General features: G+C 38.5%; 1 protein-coding gene across 3 annotated transcripts in view; it reads right to left on the bottom strand.

The window, feature by feature from the left end:
* TTC29 (tetratricopeptide repeat domain 29) overlaps nucleotides 1-24039 on the bottom strand; it is a 268610-nt gene that overhangs the window by 79954 nt on the left and 164617 nt on the right. For all 3 annotated transcript variants that reach the window (XM_006143456.2, XM_006143455.1, XM_006143457.2), the window contains exon 11: nucleotides 22423-22651. In XM_006143456.2, the coding sequence (XP_006143518.1) occupies nucleotides 22423-22651 (229 nt within the window). The remainder of the gene's footprint in view (nucleotides 1-22422; nucleotides 22652-24039) is intronic.

The raw sequence follows: 24039 nt of genomic DNA, 5'->3' as shown, positions 1-24039 counted from the left end.
GGTTGTTGATGGTGACAACATCCACTTTGCCAGACTTAAAGGCAGCCCTGGTGACCCGGTGCCCAATCCAGGGAAACCCGTTTACCTTGACCTTTGCCATCATGTCTCTCAGACATAGCTGGCACTGCACAAGAAGATGCAGTTGTCTATTGAATGTGGAGGAGCAGAGAGCCACTGGGTGTGATTTTCAAGCCTCTGAATCTGGGACTCAAATTGTGGTCAGCCTTGTGGGATTCTGCCCCTTAACTATCACACCACCTGCTAGCTCCCACTTTAGATAATTTTTGCACTTTATTAATGGTTAATCTGAAATAAAAGACTTCAAGCATTTAACTAACAGTCACTGAATTAGTAGTACTTGGGAAACCATATTATTTATATTATAATGGGGTTATTAATTCTATTAATTGGATTATTTATCACAGTATTAATTCACACACTCCCAATTGACATTGTAAACTTGGTTGGTTTGGGGCATCAAAAGTTTCTTATGGATTACATATAAGGTTTAACATCTGTAGTTTAAATTCTTGCTGAGAAATACAACTGCTGAATAGAGCTATACTTTTAAAGCATAAGGATTTTCCTTCTTTTCCTCTTCATCCAGTGATCATCTCTAGTAGTACGCTCTTACTGGTGGATGGGTGTCAGGTGTAATTCACATTTTGTTGGTATCTGCCTTTCTGTATAAGTCACACTGCCAGGCATTAGTCTGTGTAATAATCATGCCTATGTTGAAATATATGCTTTAAAATAACCCAGTTGAGGGTCAGTCAGTAGCATAGCTGGGGTGGCTGGATCCCACATGGGTGACTGCACAGTTTGAGTCTCGGACCTGGCAGCTTGAAAATACACTGGGTGCATATGCCTGTGCGCCCAAAATCTGAGAAGAGAATGGAGAGGGAGGGATTGTGGTGTGGTCATCCCCCCCTTAGGAGAGTACTTTCTGACTTTCTCTCTGTCTCCAGTGAGTACATGCGCCCTATGGCAAACTAAAAAAAGAAAAAGAAAAAAAAAAGAACTCAGTTGAATTGACTTGGAAGACATAACCCAATCTTTTCACACTCAATAAAAGACAATTTGGATCTCACCTCACTTGTTTTATGCACATGAATGAAATTGTAGTGCCATACTGTGCTCTTTTGGCCAGCCTCATTTCCAATAACTTCTTCCCCACTGCAGGTCCAACTCTGAACCTTCTATAGAGTGAATTTAAACCTCAACTTCTGAAATACTATTGCTTCCTCAACTCTTCCCTAGTTATTTTGACATAGTTTAGGGGAAAATTTCAACATTTGTAGGAATTTTGACTAGTATTGTGATTGATATCCCAGAAAGAATGCAAAGGGATGCAAAGAAGTGACTGAATATCAAAAAATCTGTAAAAATTCAGAAACTGATATTTAGACCCAGAAAGAAATATCTAACCTTTATAGAAATCATAGAACTGAAACAATTCAAAAATAGTTTTAACGTGATGTATATAAGTAACATCTTATTGTATTTGTATAAATTTCCAGTAGTTTATTTGAGTTGTTCAAATAAATTTTCACAGGCTCAAAAGTGGGACTAATGAACTAGTTCTTCTCAAATATAATACCCAAAAGATACTGCAAGATAATTTTATGTACACACATTATACTTTATGTCATTTTAAAAACCGTGTATGTGCGTGCTCATAGAAGGTGGAAATCTTGGTAGAAATACTAAATTTATTACTCCAAACATTTGAGTTGTTCTTCCCAAAATGGATAGAATGATTTACACAATTGTTTGCTATTAGATTTTCTCCTATGTTTGTCCATTTTTGACAGCTGTCAGTTTACAGACATGATTGCTTTATCTAAGCATCACAAACACAGCATTAGTATCTTCAGAAAATATGCCGTGAAAGCTGCCGGTTCACCGTCCCAAATCAATTACCGCATTCTTAAACTTGCAGTGTATTCATTTGTGGGCACTGAGGCAGCCAGTGGGAGGGTATTGATTGGAGTATAATGTCATGTGTAGCAGGAGAGAAAGATGAAAAGTGTTTTCTGCTTAATGGGTTGGTATTAAGTAGGTGGGAATGACTTCTAATTAGCCAACAATTGCTGTGTTTCCCAGTTTCCCTCCCTTCCCTCCTCCTGTCGGTCACCAGCTGCCAATCTGCCCCCATTTTTTTTTTTTTTTTTAATTTGGAGTTCATTGCTCATTGCAGTGGAAGCCTTTGTTTAAGAAAGAGGGCTCCCAGGGTCTCAGCTGCCTGGGTACAGCTTGCTGCCTACGATGAGTAGCAACTGTCAGTTTATTTTATCTCAACCTTTTCATCATTCTGCTGAAACTGATCGACTGAAACCACCTGAGAGACCTGAAGATTCAGTACCTACAAGTCATTAGCTAGGAGTGCACAGCCTCTCACCACCCAGCAAGTCAACTGAACACTTCCCGAAATACAGTTCACTTTAACCCCGTGTTTCCCCACAAACACATACGAATTCTGTCCCCCTTTTTAGTTTTTGAAGCTGAATTGATGGAGAAGACTCCTTTGCCGTACAGTCACAGGAGTTAGAATGCTCCGCTCAGGCTAAGAGTTGAGAAGAATGTCCCTGAGACGGGTTTTGCTGCAGGGTTGTGAGTAACACGGGGCACGATATTCCATACACAGTGGCAGTGAAAGTGACATCCGGAAACATTTCACAGAATGACTTCATACCATCAGGTCTCTGGCCTCATTCTGCACAACCATCAGATGTCCCTAAGCGAAGCCTTATTCTACATGCATCTAGTTCATAGGAAAGCCACTGTCCGGTGTTACCTGTTTCATTTTAAAACCAAGTCAAGAAAAATCTTCTGCACACATTTTTTTTTTTTTTTGAGATATTTTTTCTTCTCTGTAGGGCACATGTGCTCACCAGAGAGAAAGAGACAGAAAGCAAGAAATCACCCCCTAGGGGGGATGGTTATACCACAATCCCTTCTCCTCCATTCTCCTCTCAGGATTTTGGGTATGCACACACACACACCTGGCATGAGCTTCAAACTGCCGTGTCTGGGACTTGAACCACGGTCGACCATGTGGGAGTTCAATGCCCTAACCACTGGTCCTTCCTTCACACTGTAATGATACTTTGAAAATCCTTTTCAGTGGAGCCATCTAACCTATTGTATCCAGAATGCCCCTAAACAGGATGACATTATGAGAAAAATTCTACCTCTGTCATAGTGGAGTCGAATATTTAGTAAAAATCAACGACATGCAGAGCTATAGAAAAATGAGGCTGTCAAGTGCCACTTGGAATTGTGGAGTTGTGACTATGTACTCTTTCATCACATGTCAACATGGTACATAGGATTTTTGGAGAAGTGAAATTTCAGAATTAAAGAAATTTCAGTAATAAAGCAGAGAGAAGTCGATTATTTTTGGTAAATTATGGGGTGAGAACTGCTGATATAGCATTGGGATTATAGAAGAAAAGACTTCAAGGAACTTTCAACTTGATTTAAAAATAAATGTATACTTTTTGAATGAATAAGAGAGAGAGAGACTTTCTCCCCAATAGGGTCTTCCTGCTGTGAAAAATACATAAAGCAGGAGAAGGGAACAGATGCACTGAATAAAAGTACCTTCTATATTTCATGTGAATTTACAAAAATGTCCAGTAGCACTAATATTGCCAAGAAATATTTTCATCTAAAAAAACCCACTTTGTCGAGGTAAGATCGATATGTAAAAAGCTGAATATATTTAATGTAGGCAACTTGAGTTTGTGGAACTGTTTACCTTAAGACCCAAAACATAGGTGTATGTGTATGTATATATATATATATATATTAGCAAATTGCACATATTCATGATGAGAGGCAAACCTGCAATATCACTTTAAAATAAGAAAATGAATAGTTCTCACATTCAAGAATCATCTGCTGAGCTTATTAAAAGCAAGTTCTTAATTACTGTCATTAGAGACTCTGATCCAATAATTCTGAGATTGGGCCCTAGAAAATACAGTTATAACTCCACAACCCTCTTACCTCCTCCCCCCCATAATTTTGAAGCAAGTGGTCCTTGAGTTGCACCTTGAGAAACTGCCTAAGGCTTTTTGTGAAGCTTAATTTTCCACAGGGTATCTTAAAACACTCATATAATGGAAACTGCAACAGAATATCTTTAGGCACCAATGAATGTTTCTAACGTCAATGTCATTTTTTTCCTCATAAGAATCTCCTACTTATAATTTCTTTCAAATCATTAAAAAATGAAATAGATGACTAGACTAGAGTACAAGAGAAAAATACTGGGAAGAAAGTAATGTTCTGTTGAACTCTTTATTCAATTACATATTCTATGTCACAAGCCAAAATGTATTTCCTACTCTACATTTTAGTCAAAAAGGCCACTGCTTTGCAATTTCTCCTTCACACAGCAGCCACAGTGGTCATTTGGATAGTCGATCAGAAGTCTATTTCTCAGATCTCAGTGATAACTTCCCATCACAATTGGAATAAAAATCTGAAGTCATCTCCAGGGCTTATGAGGCCTAAACTAACTGGCTGCCCCTCAAATCTCATTTCTTACCTCTCTAACCCCCACTCAGTCTCCTCAAGTCTTATTGATCTTCTCATTGGTACTTGAATGAGTTCAGCTTTACCTGGATATCTTCTCCCGGCCCTCTGAGATGTTCACATGCCTTACTTCCCCATTTTAATCAGGTTTCTCTTTCAAGCATGCCTCTTCTGAGGTGCTTCTTTGATTAAACTTACAGTTGACATTGGAGGGTGGCTTATTTAGCAGGACTGTGCAGAACCCATCCAGGCTGGGAATAGTGTGGGGCAGGGTTCTATCTTGCAAGGCTTCCTTAATAGTTCTCATGTTAAGACGAGAACCTGCTAGCATTCATGCACTGTTACAATTTTTTTTCAGTACATTTTCTTTTGCTGTTTATAGACTTGACTTTAGTGTACTGAAATCTGAAAGATTTGCAATTGAGATTTTTATTCCTAAAACAGGGCAGTTGGTTCTTTTGTATTCCTGTTATCAAGTTTGCATAATGAACCTATGTCCACATAAGTATGATTATGATTATATCATAATTATTAAATTATACCTTCACTTGTATCTATTTGTGAATAAGTTGGGTCATCAGGAAAATCATGACTCATTTTTGCATAGAAAAATACATCATGACTTTCTCAATGACCTAGTAGATTATTTCACTTACATATACTTTAAATTTGCTGTACTTTTAGTTCAAGGTTTAATCTTTCTCTCTTTTCCTTCAAATTGACTCACAAAAAGAGAGCCCAGAAGAGATCCTGAATAAGAGCAATGGGTTGATTTTGGTCAACTTGTTTTTTTAGAAATTACATTTGTAATGAGAAAGCTATGCAATAGAAGCTAATTTTTTAAAGGAAAATTTCTAGGTAAGATACATAAAGTGACAGTATTATGCATAATTATCTAAGCAATTATACTTGCACATGCTTCAAAAATTTTTAGCCAGGAATGCTTAATAACATTTGCATGGTTAAATGAGACAGCAGAAACAACTGGAAGGGCCTCAGGGCATGGTCATCTATTTAAGCATCCACTTGGATTTTCAACATAATTAGTCATATAAATGTGTGCCTAAACTTAGTAGATTCATCGTAAGTAATTATAAATTATTAAAAAGCTGTGCTTGTAATGTTTTGCTATTTCCTGCCAATCAAATGACTAAGAAATATACTATATTCTCATTTCATCATTTAAATGTTCAAATACGATTACAATGGAAAGCTCTGGATGAAGGTCTATGAACAAGTGGATTCACTCAGATGAGAGGTGGTTGCCAGAGCTATTTGGACATTTGTACTTTCAGGCAATAATCCAACACTTAAATCGTAGTATCAGTCAGCTCATCCGAGTAATCTTAGTAGCTTATCAGCTACTAAAATTTTTATGAAAAAACATTGTTTCTTTTGTTCACATTGTGTTCAACACAACTAATGCAATGTGTTTGTCTATACTGTGGTAAAAGAAAAGTAATATCTAAAGGCTAGACATAATATAGTATATAGTACATTTTTCTCTTTTCCATAATCCTGTTAGTAAAATCTTGAGCCAAGTAAGCCTGAACAATATGAAATATTAACCTCAAAATGTTCTGATGATTATTTTGACCCAGATCTCCCAGTTTTTCTTACGGATTCTCTCCTAACTATTGATCTTGAAGCTTCATTTCAATTTGTTCTTATCCACTGTTATTTTAATAACAGAATTAAAATATATGGAGACTTGAAATCTATGTATCCTTTCCCAGGAGCTTATTATCTGATAAGCAAGGCTGGAAGACCTTTGAAAGTGTCTAAGGACATTTCCTTTATGATAAGAGTGCAAAATATGCTTCATTAGCTGCTAGTATAAGGAAATGCATAATTTTAATTAGAAGAAATCAGGCCTCTCACAAAAGGCTAACATTAACCAGTCTTTTTCTCAATTTACTTGCCTGATTCCATGTGAGAGGTCAATGAATGGAATCCCTTAAAGGCATAACGCTTAAATAAATAACTTTAGTTTTCTCTATTAGTTTGACTAAGTCCAACTTCGATTACCCTAAGGGCATGCTGTAAGAACGTCTATTTGCTCGATTTTTTTGATTGAAGGTTAGAATGAAATGAAAGAAAGAAAAACTCCAAGTACATTGTAGTAGTAAAGGATTTGGGGCTGGTGAATATTGGTTAGTGCTTTTAATATTTTATTTCATTGCTACGGCAGTTCAAAGGATTGAGAATGTAAATGTGTTCAGGTACATTCAGTGAGCTTCAAGACTTCCAGCAGGAAGGTAGACACACCGGTCATAATGGACTGACATTAAAATTAAGACATATACTAGTATTTCTTATTATTAAGTTGTTGCCCAATGTATCCCATAGAGAGAGCGTTATACTTATTCCCAGGAAACAGATATTATCTGTGAGTAGTGAAATATATATCCAGGGATTGTTATCCACATCAGTCATCATAAGAAAGCATTAGAAATAATATCTAAAAGACTACTTGCCATGATAAGCATTTATTTTTGTTAGTTATGCTAAAGAATCTAGATTCTATAACATTTGCTCTTGTCTGGAGGTTCAAAATACAGGGAGGAGATAGGAAGAGAATTTGAAGAATAGTCAGTTCTGGGACCATGGCTATAATTCTTTTAAAAAAACTTTCAATCAGAAGTTTACAAAGAATTAGATGCCAAGAAAATGTAAACCATCAATATGTTCATGCTTTAAATACTAATGTCATATCACCTCTTTTTCTCAGAAGAAATCTTAGAGACCAAGAATCACTAAGATTGTCCTAAAATTTACCTTACCAAACAAGGGTTAAATACATACAGGAGAGGATATTTTTTATCCAAAATTCTAGTAACTGTAGAAAGCATTTAGCTAAATTGGTATGCTATTTGGAACCCATGATCCCAAATCAAAGGACATGGCTAGGAAGACGCCTTGCTGGGAACGAGAAGGATATAAGTGGGTTACAACTGGGTTCTCCTAGAACTTGAAACCCTAGCCTTTTGCTGATAGAGCTCCAGCATTTACTCTAGTTTTGCTGTGGTTTAATCAACTCAGAAACTTTCCAGAAACTTCTCGAACTAGCAATTAAAAACAAAATCAAAATCAAATCAGATGAGAGAAACCCAGCTACATTTTTCTTGAAAATAGTGAGTTCAATGTACACTGGAAAGTTAAAACTGGTAACACCATCAGCTACCAAGAATTGTGAGCAGAATCTAAAAGAAGTATAGTTTTTGTTTGAGCAATCAAGAATTCTCTTTTATTGAACCAAGGCAGCAGATAGAGAAGGAGACTCTCAGAGGGGGAAAAAAGAGAAAAAAAGAAGAAGAAGAAAAAAAAAAGATCTTTCAACCCGAGGGATCTAGAGCTACACATTATTATTTCCCAATGAAGTGAGCATTAGTTTCTGAAGAAATACTTTATTCTTAAGGAAGCAACTTGTCACTTGTGTTGTAGAAAACATACAAAGATGAGGAAACTCTTAGATTGAGGAAATTTGAAATTCATGCTTGAATTCTACTGTCAATTTACTTTAAAATTTGGTTACAATTAAGTATTGACTTATCTTTTTCAGCATGTTTCATCTTTAAAGTTATTTTATTTTTTTAAATCAGTAGCAGAAGTCACTGAATTCTCTGATCTCTTTCTTGATATTTATTCACTGAAAATACACTTATGTAGTCTATTATTTTAGAATATGATGAGCAGAAGAGAGACATAGCTTTCTGAAGGTTTCTTTTTGACACTAGCATGGAGTATATAGGCAACATATTTTAATGTTTCATCTCCTGTTTGTCTTATCAAACTTATTTTCTTGGACTAGAAATGGAAGTGAAAAACAAAGGAATCTCAGGATCTTTCCATTAAAAAAAAAAAAATTGCAGGCAGACCCACAGTGTATAAACACACAGTTTATATTGTACAGAGAAATGGCTGTCTCAATTTTTCTGCCGGACCTCCACCTTGGGAGCCACTGTGAAGAATCCTAAAGCTCCCACAGTCAGGGTAGGCTACATTAAGCTGTGAGAACAAACAGCTCTGAAGAGCTCAGTGACTCACCACAATAAAGAGGTGTTCTGTGCTCAGACAAGTCTGCTGTGGATATGAATGCCTTTCCAGGGCAAATATTCTCCATGCAGAGATTTAGGGGACCAGCATCATTCGTGTAGCTCCATTATTTTTTAAAAATTTATTATTAGTTTTTAATTGCCAGAGAGTACATGTACTCACCAGAGAGACTGAGAGAGGGGGAAGGAGGAAACACCCCCAAAAGGAATGTAGTCACATTGCAATCTTTTCTTCATTTCTCCACCCTCTTAGGATTTGGTGTATGCACACACACACACACACACACAAACACATATGGTGTGTTTTTCTTTTTTTTTTCTTTTTAAATTTTATTTTATTATTATTATGTTTTTGGAGAGGTTTTTGCTATAGGGCGTGTGCGCTTGCCAGACAGACAGAGAGAGACATAGAGACAGAAAGCGAGAAATCACCCCCCAAGGGGGATGGTCACGCCTCAATCCCTTCTCCTCCATTCTCCTCTTGGGATCCTGGGTACGCACGCCCACACGCCTGGCGTGAGTTTTAAGCCACCGGGTCCGGGATGCGAACTACGGTCGACTATGTGGGAGTCCAGCGACATAGTCATTACTCTAACTGCTGGTTCCCTCTTCCTTTTTTTTTTTTTTTTTAAAGAAGTTTCTGACTTAGAGCATGTGCACTTGGGAGAGAGAGAGAGACAGAGAGAGAGAGAAATAGAGACAGTGAGAAATCACCCCCTGGGGGGAAGGTCACACTGCAATCCCTTCTCCTCCATTCTTCTCCTGGGATCTTGGGCATGCATGCACACATGCCTGGTGTGAGTTCGAGCCACACGGTCTGGGACTCAAATCACAGTCAGCCATGTGGGAGTACAATGACATAACTACTATGCTATATGCTGGCCCATATGGTGTGTTTTTCAGCTGCAGGAATTGGGACTTAAACTGCACAGTTGGCCAGCTAAGATCTGATTCTCAACCAGGGGCCACAGGGCCAGCCCGCTCCATTATTTTCGCATAAGGCTTCCTCCCTATTCACTCTGGCAGGGAAAGAATCAGCTGCAGGGTCTCAGGTGGACACTCCTGTGCAGGAGTGACTTTTGCTTACAGCCCATTGGCCAGGACTAGTCACAGAGTCCCATTCAGGTGCAAGGGGTTAGAAGTACAACCTTCCATGTGCCCAGAGGACCAAAGAATCTGATCCTTGTAAGCACTTATAATTTCTATCATTTGACAATGAATACTGAATATTAAATTATATGTAATAATTGCATATTTTCAGAAGAGATGAGAGACCATAGCTTGCATCATAGTCATCAGAAAGAAATCTGCCCTTTAAAAATTAGAATAACCTTTTTTTTAAGAGCTATTTTTGCCGTAGGCTGCATGCACTTGCCGGAGAGACAGAGAAACAGAAGCAAGAAATCACCCCCTGGTTGAATGGCCACACCACAATCCCTTCTCCTTCATTCTCTTCTTGGGATTTTTGGGCACGCATGCCTGGCATGAGTTCTTAAGCCGCTGGGTCCAGGACTTGAATGGCAGTCAACTATTTGGGAGTCTAGCGACGTAACCACTATGCCATCTGCTGACCCAACCTTTTTTCTTACATTAAAAAAAAGGTGTAGATTCATACTGCAGAAAGGAAAACTCTGAAATTCGGGAATAGCTTATAGAAGTTGAATTTAAGGGCAGATTGCCAGATTTTACACCGATCCATGTATTGACCTCATCCGTAATTCTCTTGTCCCACTGCTTGAATGATTTCAATTACATACTATATTACAGTTGTCCTAAGTAGGCCATGCGTAATCTTTCAACAGTTACAAACTCTCAATTGTTCAGAATATTTTAAAGCATTTTCAGGCATAATCGATTCAATCAGACTGACTTATTCCTAACATTCCTAACTTCATTGCTTTGAAGTGATGGGTGTCCTCACTAGGAAAGGAGTTATGTCAGAAGGAGGGGTAATTAAATTTAGACCATGAGGCATTTAAGATTAAGAGAGAATTTCTGATTTTGAGATATTGCCTAACGTACTAAAAACATAGTTAATAAAATTCTGCTGTAAAAAGGAGGTTACCCAATGGTTCCGCAGTTCAGGTTCTTAAGTGATATTACATGCCAGGCATTGTGTTAGCTACCCGGTCTGCAATAATGACCACAGTTGCACAATACACGAACAGCCAGGGGGGGCCAGAAAGTGGTGCATCGGTAAAACAAGAAGCCCTGTGAGGCTGACCCACATGAGAAGGCTCTGGGTTTGTGTCCAGAGACCACCCTGAGTATACCCAGCGTGTGTGTGTGGTGTCCATGATCTGGGCTGGCCGAGGCTGGGTTAGAGAACAGCATCAAGACCCTGTTGGGGGTGCTGTTTATGTCTCTCTCTGTCTCTTGCACATGGAATAAATATAAACTTTATGAAAAAAAAAAAACAGCTGAAAGTGGTTTAAGAAATAGAGAAAATTGGGAAGATATTGATGAAAAGATACAAGATTTAGTATTAGATAGGAAGAATAACTTTAAAGAGATCTACTGTGCAATATATGGTGACTATAGTCAATGACACTACTTTTTTTTTTTTAGACTTTATTTATTTAACTTTATTTGCTATTATTAGTTTGTAATTTGATCAGGGAGAGACACAAAGAGAGAAAGGGAAAGTGAGGAAACAAGCTGCCAGGTCTGGGACTCAAACCATAGTCGGCTATATGGGAGTCCAGCACCTTAACTATCACACCAGCTGCCAGCCCCAGCACTACTGTATGTTGAAAGTTGCTGAGAGTAGAGTTTAAGTGTGCTCATCACAAAAGTAAGTCCATAAGTGATACACATGTTAATTCGCCCAGTTGAGTCATTCCATAATATATATACAACTTTAGTCAATTAAAAAATAATAAAATAATGAAAAAAAATAGTGACTTATTCCACATAAAAGAGAGTAGTGGTAATGAGAGGGCTGGTTAATTTAGCATCTAGGGAAGTCGTTCAGTAGCTGGGCTCCCTCTATGCTTTCTTACAGCCAAGCAAATTTTTTAAAAATCTGCCAGAGGTTGAGGCCACCAGGTGGCATGGAGATTAAGGTGCTGGCCTCAGAAGTGGGTGGCTACAGTTCAGGTCCCAGACCTGGAGGCTTGCTTTCTCCATTTCCCTCTCTCTCCACCTGTCTCTGGTGAGCACACGTGCCCTATAGCAAATTAAAAAATAATGATAAATAAAATGAGATAAGTCATTCTTTTTTTGAGAAAGGGAGATTTTTGCTATAGGGCGAGTGCTCGTTAGAGAGATAAAAAGCGAGAAATCCCCGCCCCCCCCCAGGGGTGATGGCCACACTGCAACCCTTCTCCTTCATTCTCCTCAGAATTTGGGCCATGAACGTGCATACATGCCTGGCATGAGTTTCAAGCCACTGGGTCCGGGAATCTAACTACAGTCGGCCATGTGGAAGTACAGTGACTTAACCACTATGCCACCTGCTGGACCCGATCTTTAAAAATTTTAAAGAATTGCTTTTTCTTTTCTTTTCTTTTCTTTTCTTTTCTTTTCTTTCCTTTCCTTTCCTTTCCTTTCCTTTCCTTTCCTTTCCTTTCCTTTTCTTTTGGAGAGGTTTTTGCTATAGGGCATGTGTGCTTGCCAGAAAGACAGACAGAAAGCAAGAAATCACCCCCCCCAGGGGAGATGGCCACACCGCAATCCCTTCTTCATTCTCCTCCCTGGATCTTGGGCACTCACGCACACACACACACACACACACACACACACGTACCCAGCGTGAGTTTAAGCCACCAGGTCCGGGACTCGAACTGTAGTCAACTACATGAGAGTCCAGCGATATAGTCATTAAGCCAACTGCTGGTCCCACTTTTTCTTTTTCTTTTTTTCTTTTTTCTTTTTTTTTTGAGAGGTTTTTGCTACAGGGCGTGTGCACTCACCAGACAGACAAAGAGAGACAGAGAGACAGAAAGCGAGAAATCATCCCCCCAGGGGGGATGGTCACGCCGCAATCCCTTCTCCTCCATTCTCCTCTCGGGATCTTGGGCATGCATGCACACGTGCCCGGCATGAGTTTTAAGCCACTGGGTCCGGGATGCGAACCGCAGTCGACTATGTGAGAGTCCAGCGACATAACCATTATGCTAACTGCTGGTCCCCACTTTTGCTTTTTCAAAACTTACTTTCGTTTGGGCTTCCTGTAGAAATGGCTGATGGCAGATCTGGATTTAAAGATGTATACAATAAGCCTAAAACAATCCTCATAGATGACAGCAAGAAAGCCACCAAACTCCACAAAGTCTATACTAGAAGTCTTCTTTGCTCAGGAGACTGTAATGCTTTGTGGCCAAAAGACACCCAGGATAAATATACATCACCCTCCTAAGTCAGGTAAAGTCTCTGCAATCAGAATAAAGACAGACAGAAATCAAGGCAGATACCTTCTACAGGACCCATTGCTAGGCAATGAGAGTCTGGGTGCTAAGACAAGGCCTTCTCAAAGAAGAGATTCACCAGGTGAACTCTGAGGAAATTCAGTTAGAATATTGAGTCATGGCAGCCCCTGAGCTGCAGCCGTCCGCTGGTCAACACTGAGTGTGCCTCTGCAGGACCAGATCTCTCTGTTTAACTTACATTTATGTCCACATTTTTTTAAAACCCCACAATACGTTGTTACTATTGGGTCATCGGAAAAGTCATGATGCATTTTGGCATAGAAAAACAGAAAAATACATGAGTTTTCCAATGACCCAATATTTTTGCTTTAAACAGCCACTTATTTGTTTATAGCAATCTGAAAAAGAAAAGTATTTTGTTTTTACTGGCATATTTCTTTTTTTGGAGGGGAGAGGTTTCTTGTGATAGAGCGTGTGCGCTCACTAGAAAGACAGAGAGACAGAGAGTCAGAAAGTGAGAAATCACCTCCCAGGGGGGATGGTCACGCCACAATCCCTTCTCCTCCATTCTCCTCTCGGGATCTTGGGCACGCACGCACACACATGCCCGGCGTGAGTTTACGTCACCAGGTCCAGGACTCGAACTGTGGTAGACTACGTGGGAGTCCAGCGACATAGCCATTACGCTAACTGCTGGTCCCGGCATATTTCTAATTACTTATTTGTCACTCCTTTGGGTAGATCCAGATTTTTATCTGAATTCATTTTCTTTACATCTGAATGACTTCAACATTTCTTAGCTTTTGTATATCTGAAAATCATCTTTATTTTCCCTGTGTCTTTAAATGATCTTTTCACCGAGTATAGAGTTGTAGGTTTGATAGTCCTTTTTTTTTCTTTCACTACATTAAATGTATTGTTTCATTTTCTTGCATCTTTGTCACTGAGATTTCTGCTCTGATCATCCTCGCTTCGTATGTACTATTCTCTCCTATTCCTTCCAACCCTGGGTGATTTGAAGATGTTTCTCTTTATCACTGGTTCCAACTACTGTGATTATAATATCCCTTGGTTAAATTTTCTTTATGTTTCTTTCACTTAGGGTCCATTGAGTTCAGATTTGAATCTATATTTTTCATTAAATTCAGAAAAAAAATGGCTAATCAGTATTTTTCAAAGTATTTTTTTTGTTTGCTCTTCTCCTTCATCTCCTTCAGAATCTTCAGTTTACCCATACATTTACCCTTCTTGAGGTCAATCCACAGTTCTTGCACATGCTCTATTCATTTTCTTTTTCAGTATTTCTTTTCTCTATATTTCATTTTGGATAGTTTCTAGTGTGGTGTCTTAAGTTCATTAACCGTTTCCCTTGCAGTATTTAGTCTACTGCTAATCTCATTCCATTTATTTTTCATTTTAGATGCTTCATATTTTACTTCTATAAATTCAATTTTGATTTTTAAAAAATATCTTCCACAACTATGTAAATTCAATTCTTCTACTACCTCCTTGAACATATGGACTATAGTTTTAATAACTGTCTTTTATCCTTATCTACTGACCCTGTCATCTGTGTCATTTCTGGGTTAATTCCTATTTATTTTCTCCTCATTATGAGTTATTTTCTTACTTTTTGGAATATCTGGATGCTAAACATGGGAAAACATGGGGAGTTTTACTTTGTTGGGTGCCAACTATATCTTATTCCTGTAAATATTCTTAAGTTTTATTCTAGGATTTAGTTTAGTTACTTGAAACAATTTGGTCCTTTGATATTTGCGTTTAAGTTTTTTTTTTTTTTTTTTTTCTCTCCAGGTTTTTGTCATAGGGCTTATGTGCTTGCCAGAGAGAGACAATAAGAGGGAAAGTTAGAAATCACTCCTCAGAGGGGATGGCCATGGGATAATCCCTTCTCCATTCTCCTGCAGGGATTTTAGGCACACACGCACATGTGCCTGGTGTGAATTTCAAGTCACCAGATCCAGGACTCAGACTGCTGTTGGCCATATGAGAGTCTAGCATCCTAACCAGCATGCCACCTGTTGGTCCCTTTGTGCTTAAGTTTAATTGGGTGGAACCAAAATAGTCTTTAACCTAGAGCTAATTTGGGCCATTACAGAAGCCATGCCTTTGCGATGGCCCATGTTTTGCCAGATTTTCCTGCCTGGTTGGTGGTAACACAGACTACTCCCAGCTCTGCTCAAACTTAAGTGATTATTCTACCTCATTCTTGTAAGTGGTACGTTTCCTGGCCTTTGGTAGTCTCTTCAGAGGCACAAATTGATCAGAATTTAGCTGAAGACTGCAACGCTCTAGGCTCTGGAGCGCCCTCTTTCTGCAGCTCTTCCCTTTCCATTCTCTTAGTTGTGAACTCTAAGCCATCTTGGCTTCTGCAAACTTCCAAATCAGTCTGCCCTACTCCAAGAGTCTGCGTGGCACTACCTTGGGTTTCGTTCTTCTGCTGTAGCTCAATTCACTCCCCTCTTTTCAGGCATCTCAAGGATCCTGTGTTGCCCATGGTCCAATTTCTATGAATAGTTGTTGTTTCCTTTTTTTTTCTCCCATTTCCTAAAGTAGGAGAAGACATCTTGTCCCTGTTACTTCATCTTGGCCAGAAGCAGAGTCTCACTTGTATCTTCTCACCATGACCATTTTTATCCAGACTCTAACTGAATGCAATCTTTAGACACAGTCACTAGAAGCACTATGTAAGAAAATGCAACAATGTAAAGAGTGTGAACTAGAACTCTGGAGAACTCGATCATAGGTACGTTTTGTCTTCTGGGTTATCATGGCAGACTGTATTTCTCTGGACCTGAAGATATTTGAAATTAGTGCATGCCCAGTGATTTCGTTGGTCACACATGTCAATAATTTCACGATTCTATAAAAGCAGAAAAGCTCGAGATTTGATTTCATTTTCAGAAGGTGGAAAAAGGATGTAGGAATGGGACCAGACTTAAGAAGACAGAAGCAGTCACACTCTAAAGTGCATGAGGAAGGAAATCATGAGGAACAGGAATTGGGAGGCCCAGGAACAGTGGAACAAAGGGCAAGGGTTGAGGAAGTGCTGAGGGGAAGTAAGACACAGGGCTGAAAACAGGAGGAGGACTTGAAAGTCTGCAGGTGAAACAGTTCACTAGGCTGAGCAACCTCAGCAGTGCAGCCAGGGAAAAGTAAAACTGCATGTGACCTCAGAGAGCTAGAAGCTTCTTTACTATAAATTCTAGCAAAAGGATCAAATATGTATCATACGGGTCTTTGGTAAATAATAGTAGGGATAAAGATACACTACTAATAATCTATTCCTTTTTGTGGAAACCCACAGAAATCAATGTTTGTGGAGGGAAGTGACAAAATGCTTACAAAAATCTAGATTTCATTTTCTTTTTTCAAACAATTTTTTAAAGAGATTTTTTTCTATAGGGTATGTGCACTCACCAGAGTGACAGAGAGAAACAGAAAGTGAGAAATCACTTCCTGGAGGATGACCATGCCATAATTCCTTCTCCTCCATTCTCCTTGTGAGATTTTGGGCATGCACGTACATACGCCTGGCGTGTTAAGCTGCCAGGTCTGGGACTTGAACTGTGGTCAACTATGTGGGAGCTCAGCAATGTAACCATTTTACCCCATCTCCTCTGTTCCTGATTTCACTTTTTTTTTTTTAAGAGGGGTTTTTTTTTTTTTTTTTCATCCCTACAGGGGCCACGTGCTCACTTGAGAGACAGACAGAGGGAGACAGAGGGACAGAAAGTGAGAAATCACCCCCCGTAGGAATTTTTGCAGCATGGCTCCATGCTTCAATCCCTTCTCTTCCAGTCTCCTCTTGGGATTTTGGGCATGCACACACATACACCTGGTGTGAGTGTTAAGTTGCTGGGTCCAGGACTTGAACCACAGTCAAGTACCTGGGAGTCCAGCAATGTAATCATTATACCATCTGCTGGTCCCTAGATTGCACTCTTAAAAACTGAAAAATACCATATTTATTGAGAAAGATGCTCTTACGGAGGAATCATAGTCAATTCCAAAGGAATCTCATCAATGATCTATTTGGAACCTCAGCTAACAGGCTATGCAGATTTCAAGTCAAGTCTTTGGCTGAAAGTCACAGAGCTGATTATTGTCAATATGGTATTAGAACCTAGGCCACCGGACTTTTGGGAACAGCCTCTCTCCAGGATATCAAGCAGCCAGTAAGAAGAGCTTTGTCAGTCATATATTTAAACCAGAATCTTCTTGAGATGTGTCAGGTTTTTGAACACAATATTAGACAGATTTGCTCTGTGATAAGATGGTTGGAAACCTACTTGCTGACTTTTTGATTAATTCCAGAACTTTCTCCTCACTATTAGGGTTACTTAACAAGCAGGAGTAGATGATTTCTCTCTCTCTCTTTTTAAGAAGTATTTAACTTTATTTATTTATTTATTTTAATTTGACCAGAAAGAGTGAGAAAGTGAGAAAGCAAGCCACCAGCTCTGAGACTTGAACTGTGGTTAACCATGTGGAAGCCCAGTGCCCTTAACCACCATGCCACCTGATGGCCCCAGGAGTAGATGATCATGTTAGAAACACGAGTATGTTTTTTCCCCCCATTCTTTAGAAGGGTTTATGTTATGAATGAAAAATACAAGCAAGAAACAGGGTGGGAAAACATGGCTTGACACGAAACTCAGGGCCCAACAATAAGCCAACGTAAGCCAAGGACTGTGAGACAAAGTCATGATCTTGATTGTTTTTCTTTAAGACTACTAAATAATTCATAAAACTGGGGAGATACTTTGCCACTCAAGGAAATTTTTACATGCCATTTTATAGAAAACAGTAAATGTGTTTACTGACTGACTGGTCAGTGTTTTCATCTATTTCTATACTTAGGAGTTGCATGTTATTTCTCTGAGGTAATTAACATTTGGTTGCAAAAGAAAGTGGATTAAAATCATATTACCAGAGACCGTAAGGAGTGGGGAGGAGGGAGCAAAAGGAAGAAACAGTTAACAGACAAAAGAATGTAAAGTTCTCTATTGAGAAAAATAAAGTTCTGTAATTTTTGCTTTATAAACGTAAATGCTTTAAAAATCCTGTTATTGCTATAGCTATTATCAATGAAGTGGTTAACAAGTTGGCACTCACATGACTAGAATACATTTCTAGTTTAGCAACGTTGTTAAGTGGGATAAGGAAAGTTTCTGCTTCTGTGTTGCTATTTCACTTCTGAGTGTGTGATCCTCAAAAAGAAAGACAAATTAACCTTTCATTCAGAAAAAAAAATAATTGTTTTTTCTTGATCGTAGAGACAATAGTTCTAGTAAGGGAAGCAAACTATATTCTGGATAAATTAGCAGAAATCTTTAGGCCCTTAAGTCTTCTAGAACCAACCAATTTCAATGTCTTCAGGCTTGAATAATTTTATTGAGCTGCAATAAATTTGAGTTTCTTCTAAATTCCTAAATTTGGGAGGAGGATCTACTGTAATATCGTTAAGGAAAGGAGAGATACGAAGCCATTCCCACCCTATCTAAGGGTATTCGAGCAGGATGAAGGTGTCTGTATTTGCTGTGTTCCCTCAGAAAGGTGTAAAGATGAGAGATGATTGCTGGTGAGTCGCTGTTCCATTTCATCTGGAGACCCGAGTGCTCTCGCTGCTTTATTCCCTTAGGGGGTCCTGTTCCTCTGCTTAAAAGAATATTGCCTGCTCTCTGAGCTAATGATTTGTTTGGAGGATGGAAGTCTCAGAGGTGAAGATAACTGCACAGCTTTTATAATGTATCTTTCAGATCTTTGATGTGCTTTTTTCTGAATACACGGGACCCCTCAATAGCAAGATTAAAGATGCCTCTTCATAGAAGAAAGGCAAAAGTGAAAGACTTAAAGGCTGCTCAGGTTTCCAAATAATATTTTTGTATTTTTTTCGTTTTGTCAACATCGTGTTTGGCGAGTGTCGTCCTTCATTCATGTGATAATTGAATGGTAATCAAAACACAGTTTGGATCATAGGTTTTCCAAGAAGATGGGGAAACGATGAATGTTGCTGTTTAAAAAATGCTAGTGCAAACTAGTATGTGATTAAGGCATACAAACTCATTCTGAATTGTATTGAATTCAACAAATATTTACTTGGGGCCTGGAAGATGTCAAACATCACGTCTTCTTTTGTAGGGAATACCAAGAATCAGGACCCGTTTTCAAGAGACTTAATTGAGACAGTAAAGACGAGCACAGAAATGGCCATGGTAGGATGCAGAATGTGAAAAATGAAAAGTACCCGGAGAGAAATGAATGGCTTTAACGTGGGAACGTGGGAACAAAAAAAGAGGTCACATCCAAGAGGGAGGGGATTAGGGAAGGTCTCGGCATTTGAAAAGAACCATGTGAGATGAACAAGTGTCCCCTGGATGGAGCTGGAGTTGAATGTAAGGAGACAAGGTACGTTGTGGGTGTGGGTGTGGGTGTGGGTGTGGCCGTGGGGGCAGTGAGGAAGGGAGGTGGTCAAAAAAGGCTGACAAGCTTCTGTTTAACTAGCATGCAGTCAAGGGCCAATGAAGATTTTTCTGCAGAACAAAAATAAAATATGAAGTATGGTTTAAAAAATATTGCTGATGTGCTTGAAAGCAGATTTTAGTGTGTTGTGTGAACTAAAACTCTAGCTACGTAAACAAGCAAGAGTATTCGATCATGTCCTGCTGGCTTTACTGCCAAGTAGAATGACGATCCCTAAAAATGTTAAGCACGCCAGTAGTATGAGAATTAGTTTATTTGTACTCGAATCTGAAAGATGATTATTTTTCAATTTTACAATGCCATAGTTCAGCCAAGCACAGATTTCTAATCTGAGTGAAATGAACAGTAAGGCGTGCATTTCTATAACATTCTGAAGAATTTAACCTGTCCCCCCCATATGATTGAGTTTTTAATGACTGAGTAACATTTTGAAATGCATATTTTTTCTTCAGAACAAAACATGATCTTAAAAATATAGAGAAATAAAATAAAAATATATATGTGTATATATACATATATACCTATTTGTTATATAAATATAATATATATATATATTATGTGTATATATACACACACACACACACATATATATATACACTATATATATATAGTTTTATAGAGTAAAAAAACTCAAAAGAAATTTTCAAAAACCCCAAAGCAGGACTGCAACAAATAGAACTAGGTCTGGTCAGAAGATAGCTTTTCCTAACAACCTGGGTGATGGGTAAAGTTTACACAAGATAAATCTGAATATGTGAGTTGCTTAGTTTATTCTTTGTCAAACTTTTATCAGATCAAGTGATTTAATATGAATCATATTTGCTCTGCTTTATTTCTTACCATTCTGGGGAGAAAAGGTGAGAGCCTGAAGGGTAGATAATTTGAAACTACAGAACAAACTTCCAAACAGACACTGGCAAGACTGCGTCCTGAAGTAAGCAAAATGCTTATAATCTAAAAGTGCTTAGTAAGAGTTTATAGTAAGCTACACAAATTATTTTTTATTATTATTATTATCATTACTATTATTATTTTTGCTATAGGGTACATGTGCTCACCAGAAAGAAACTGAGAGTGGAAAGTGAGAAAGCTTCACAGGAGGATGGCCACACCACAATCCCTACTCTTCCATCCTTTTCTTGGGATTCTGGGCACACATGTACATGCGCCTGTCATGATTTTCAAGCTTCCAGGTCCAGGCTTCCAACTGTAGACTCAGACATGTGAGATCGAGCACCTTAACCTGCAGGCCACCTGCTGGCCTGACTATAAACTTTTCTCTGGTGCACTTGGGCACAGTGAAATCTAACAAGCTGTTTCTGAATAGCTCATCTTGTTTTCTCTTACTGTGCATGTATTTGGGACGAGATCTTTCCTTATTTTATAACTAGAGGACAGAAAGTGCTAACGGATATTCTACCACCCTAAAAGTATCAATAAAATTCCTTTGTGCTTAATCTACTATTATTTACCAGTTATTCTATGGAAGAAACAAACATTAAAATAAAAGGGGAAAATAAAAAGAGTTAAAATCAAATAGATGATTTTTCACATTATAAAAGTTTGACCTTATGATTCCATTTAGGTTATCCACAAATACTGAAATATTTTACTTTAAAAATGTTCGATTTGCAAACAAATAATTATATAATCCAAAGGTTGGTCATAGACACTATTTCATTTTGTTTTGTTTTTAATTTGCTACCAGGTGTGTGTGTTCACAGAAGAGAGAAAGACGGAAAGAGGGAGAGAGAGATAGAAAGTAAGAAAGCATCCCCTAAAAGCATCCCCTGTGGAGGATGGTGATGCTCCAATCTCATCATCATTCTTATCTTGGGATTCTGGGCATGCACGCAGACGTGCCTGGTGTTTTCTGAGCTGTCGGGTCCTAAACCACACAATAGGCCACGTGGGATCCAGCTGTCTTAACCACCCCTCTACCAGCTGGTTCTTTTTTTTTTTTTTTCCCCTTAGATTTTTGCCATTGAGTTCATGGGCTCACTTTAGAGAGACAGAGAGAAGGAAAGTGAGAAATTGCCCCCTGAGGGAATGGACCCATCACAATCCCTTCTCCTCCATTCTCTTCTTGAGATTTTGAGCACACATGCATAGCCACCTACTGGCACCCTGTTTTGCTTTTTAAATATCCTATTCTAAAGTTCTTAACTGGGGACTACAGCCTCACAAAGTTGACACATAAAACTTACCTTTATCCCCCTTGTAGTTGTTTGTTTTTAATTGGCTATTTTCTCTCTAACTCTTCACGAGAAATAGTATGCACCAAAAAGAGTAGAATTAAATTACTATTGGAGCCAACAGGTGGCATAGTCGTTAAGGTATTGAACTCACACAGGGTTGACTGTGGTTCAAGTCCCGGACCTGGTAGCTTGCTTTCGCACTTTCCCTTTCTATCCCTGTCTCTCTCTGGTCAAATTAAAAATAAAATAGTAATAACAACAAATACAACTAAAATAAATAAATAATGTAGAAAGTGTTTTTAAAAATTACTACTAAATATTTTCTGAATATCCCAATTCAAACTGATCAAAAAAAACAGGAAAATTAACTCTCATCTGTAAAGTAAATAAATACATAACACAATTTAGAATCTATCAGCACTTGCTCTTGTCAGCGTTAGCTTATTTCGCATTCCTTACACCTGACCAATATATATTATCGACTATTTAAGATAACCAGAAAAAAAGAAAAAAAAAAACCAGCATGAGAACAATGATTCATCAAGTAGAACAAATCATTACCAACTATCTTATTTCTTACACATTGAACCTACCGGATAATACAAAAGTGTACCCAACCTTCGTGTAGTAATGAATCAATAAAGTCTTTAAAATGGAAATCATCAATGGTTGAATAAACCTTCTCAGTGAAATATAACCACTGAGAGTGATAAGAAAATGAAGTGTTTTCAAACGCCAAGGGCTTACCAGTAACCGGGTCAGGTTCAATGTCACTTCTGCTCTCTTTCCAGGACAGCAGGCAGTCGAGGCTGGTGAGATCGGCACACTCTATGTAATTACTCACGGTCAGCATCATCTGATGAGCTCTTGCTATCCCATAATGAACTTTGGTTTCATCCAGTAAAGGCATGTTCATTAGCTTTACTGTTGTGTCAAAAGCTTGCTGAAAGTATTCAGAAGCTTTGTTGTAGAGTCCCTAAAAAATATAAGGGAAATAGTTTTTTTCCTTAATTTTGATATCACACCATTTCACGTGTTTGCCTACCTTCCCTTGACATGTCCCATATGATCATCAACAGTTATAGAAGTTCATTCTTCAATAAGAAAGAGACAGCAGGCAGGCTCGCTATTAGAATAAGATTCTCTTAAAGAGCTATGAGTAATCACCATTCAATATCTGAAAATTAATTTAGTGTGGTCAGCAAGTGGTGTGGTGGTTAAAGTGTTGGACTCCCACATGGCGACCACAGTGCAAATGCTGTATCAGTTGGCTTGCTTTCTCACTTTCTCTCTCTCTGGCGAGTTAAATAATAATAATAATAATAAATAAAATTAAATAAATAATTCTTTTAAAATAATTTAGCAAGAAAAATTGAGATATTAGACTGAACTATTAGATTGAACTCTCTGAAATTAAGACTCTGAATAAATAGTGGTCGATACTGGTGGTTTCCTATGGTTCTATCTAATAGATGGTAGCAAAAAGAAATCTGGTAAGTGAGTCAATTCACACTGATTCGGGTAGGATTTTGTTGTTTATATCATCGGATTTATTTAATGAAATATTTTTAACGATCTTTTATTGTTATCCACAGCAAGAGGTCATTTCCAGCCAATCTGTTTAAATCCATGGCCAGTGACAATAAAGGCATCTGTCTGCTGATTCGGTTACTGATCATCTTCTCCTGTGCACCTGCCATTCTTCACTGAGGACATTGGGGCATCCAAAATTTCTAAAAAATATGATCCTGATAGAACTAGCACACATCAGATAATCATCTCATTCAAATATCTATCTTTCTGTTAAGTTCTTTGAAACTTTTTTTTTTTTTGAGATATTTTCACTGTAGGGCACGTGCGCTCACCAGACAGACAGAGAGAGACATAGAGACAGAAAGTGAGAAATCACCCCCCAGGAGGGATGGTCACGCCGCAATCCCTTCTCCTCCATTCTCCTCTTGGGATCTTGGGCACGCATGCACACGCGCCCGGCGTGAGTTTTAAGCCACCGGGTCCAGGACGCGAACCGCGGTCGACTACGTGAGAGTCCAGCGACATAGCCATTACGCTAACTGCTGGTTCCCAAGTTCTTTGAAACATTTTAAGTTGCAAAAATTCAAGTGTTTTTGTCAGTCTCACCTTTCCTAAAAGCTATTGTCCACAAATATTGTTTCCTCGCTCTTGTGAAGCATGAAGACTAGTGCTCAATACTTCAATATGTATGATGCTATTAACCTTCAGAAGTCACCCTATCAGAAGAAGGAGTACTCTTCTTATCTTATAGATAATGAAATTGAACCTCAGAGAAGAAAGTATCTTCTTCTGCCCCCAAATCTTCTAAAAATCCTCATTAAAAACTCTTTC

Source organism: Tupaia chinensis, unplaced genomic scaffold (assembly GCF_000334495.1).
Source record: "Tupaia chinensis unplaced genomic scaffold, TupChi_1.0 Scaffold000098_3, whole genome shotgun sequence".
Taxonomy (NCBI): Eukaryota; Metazoa; Chordata; class Mammalia; order Scandentia; family Tupaiidae; genus Tupaia; species Tupaia belangeri.
This window is presented reverse-complemented; position numbering and strand designations above follow the sequence as displayed.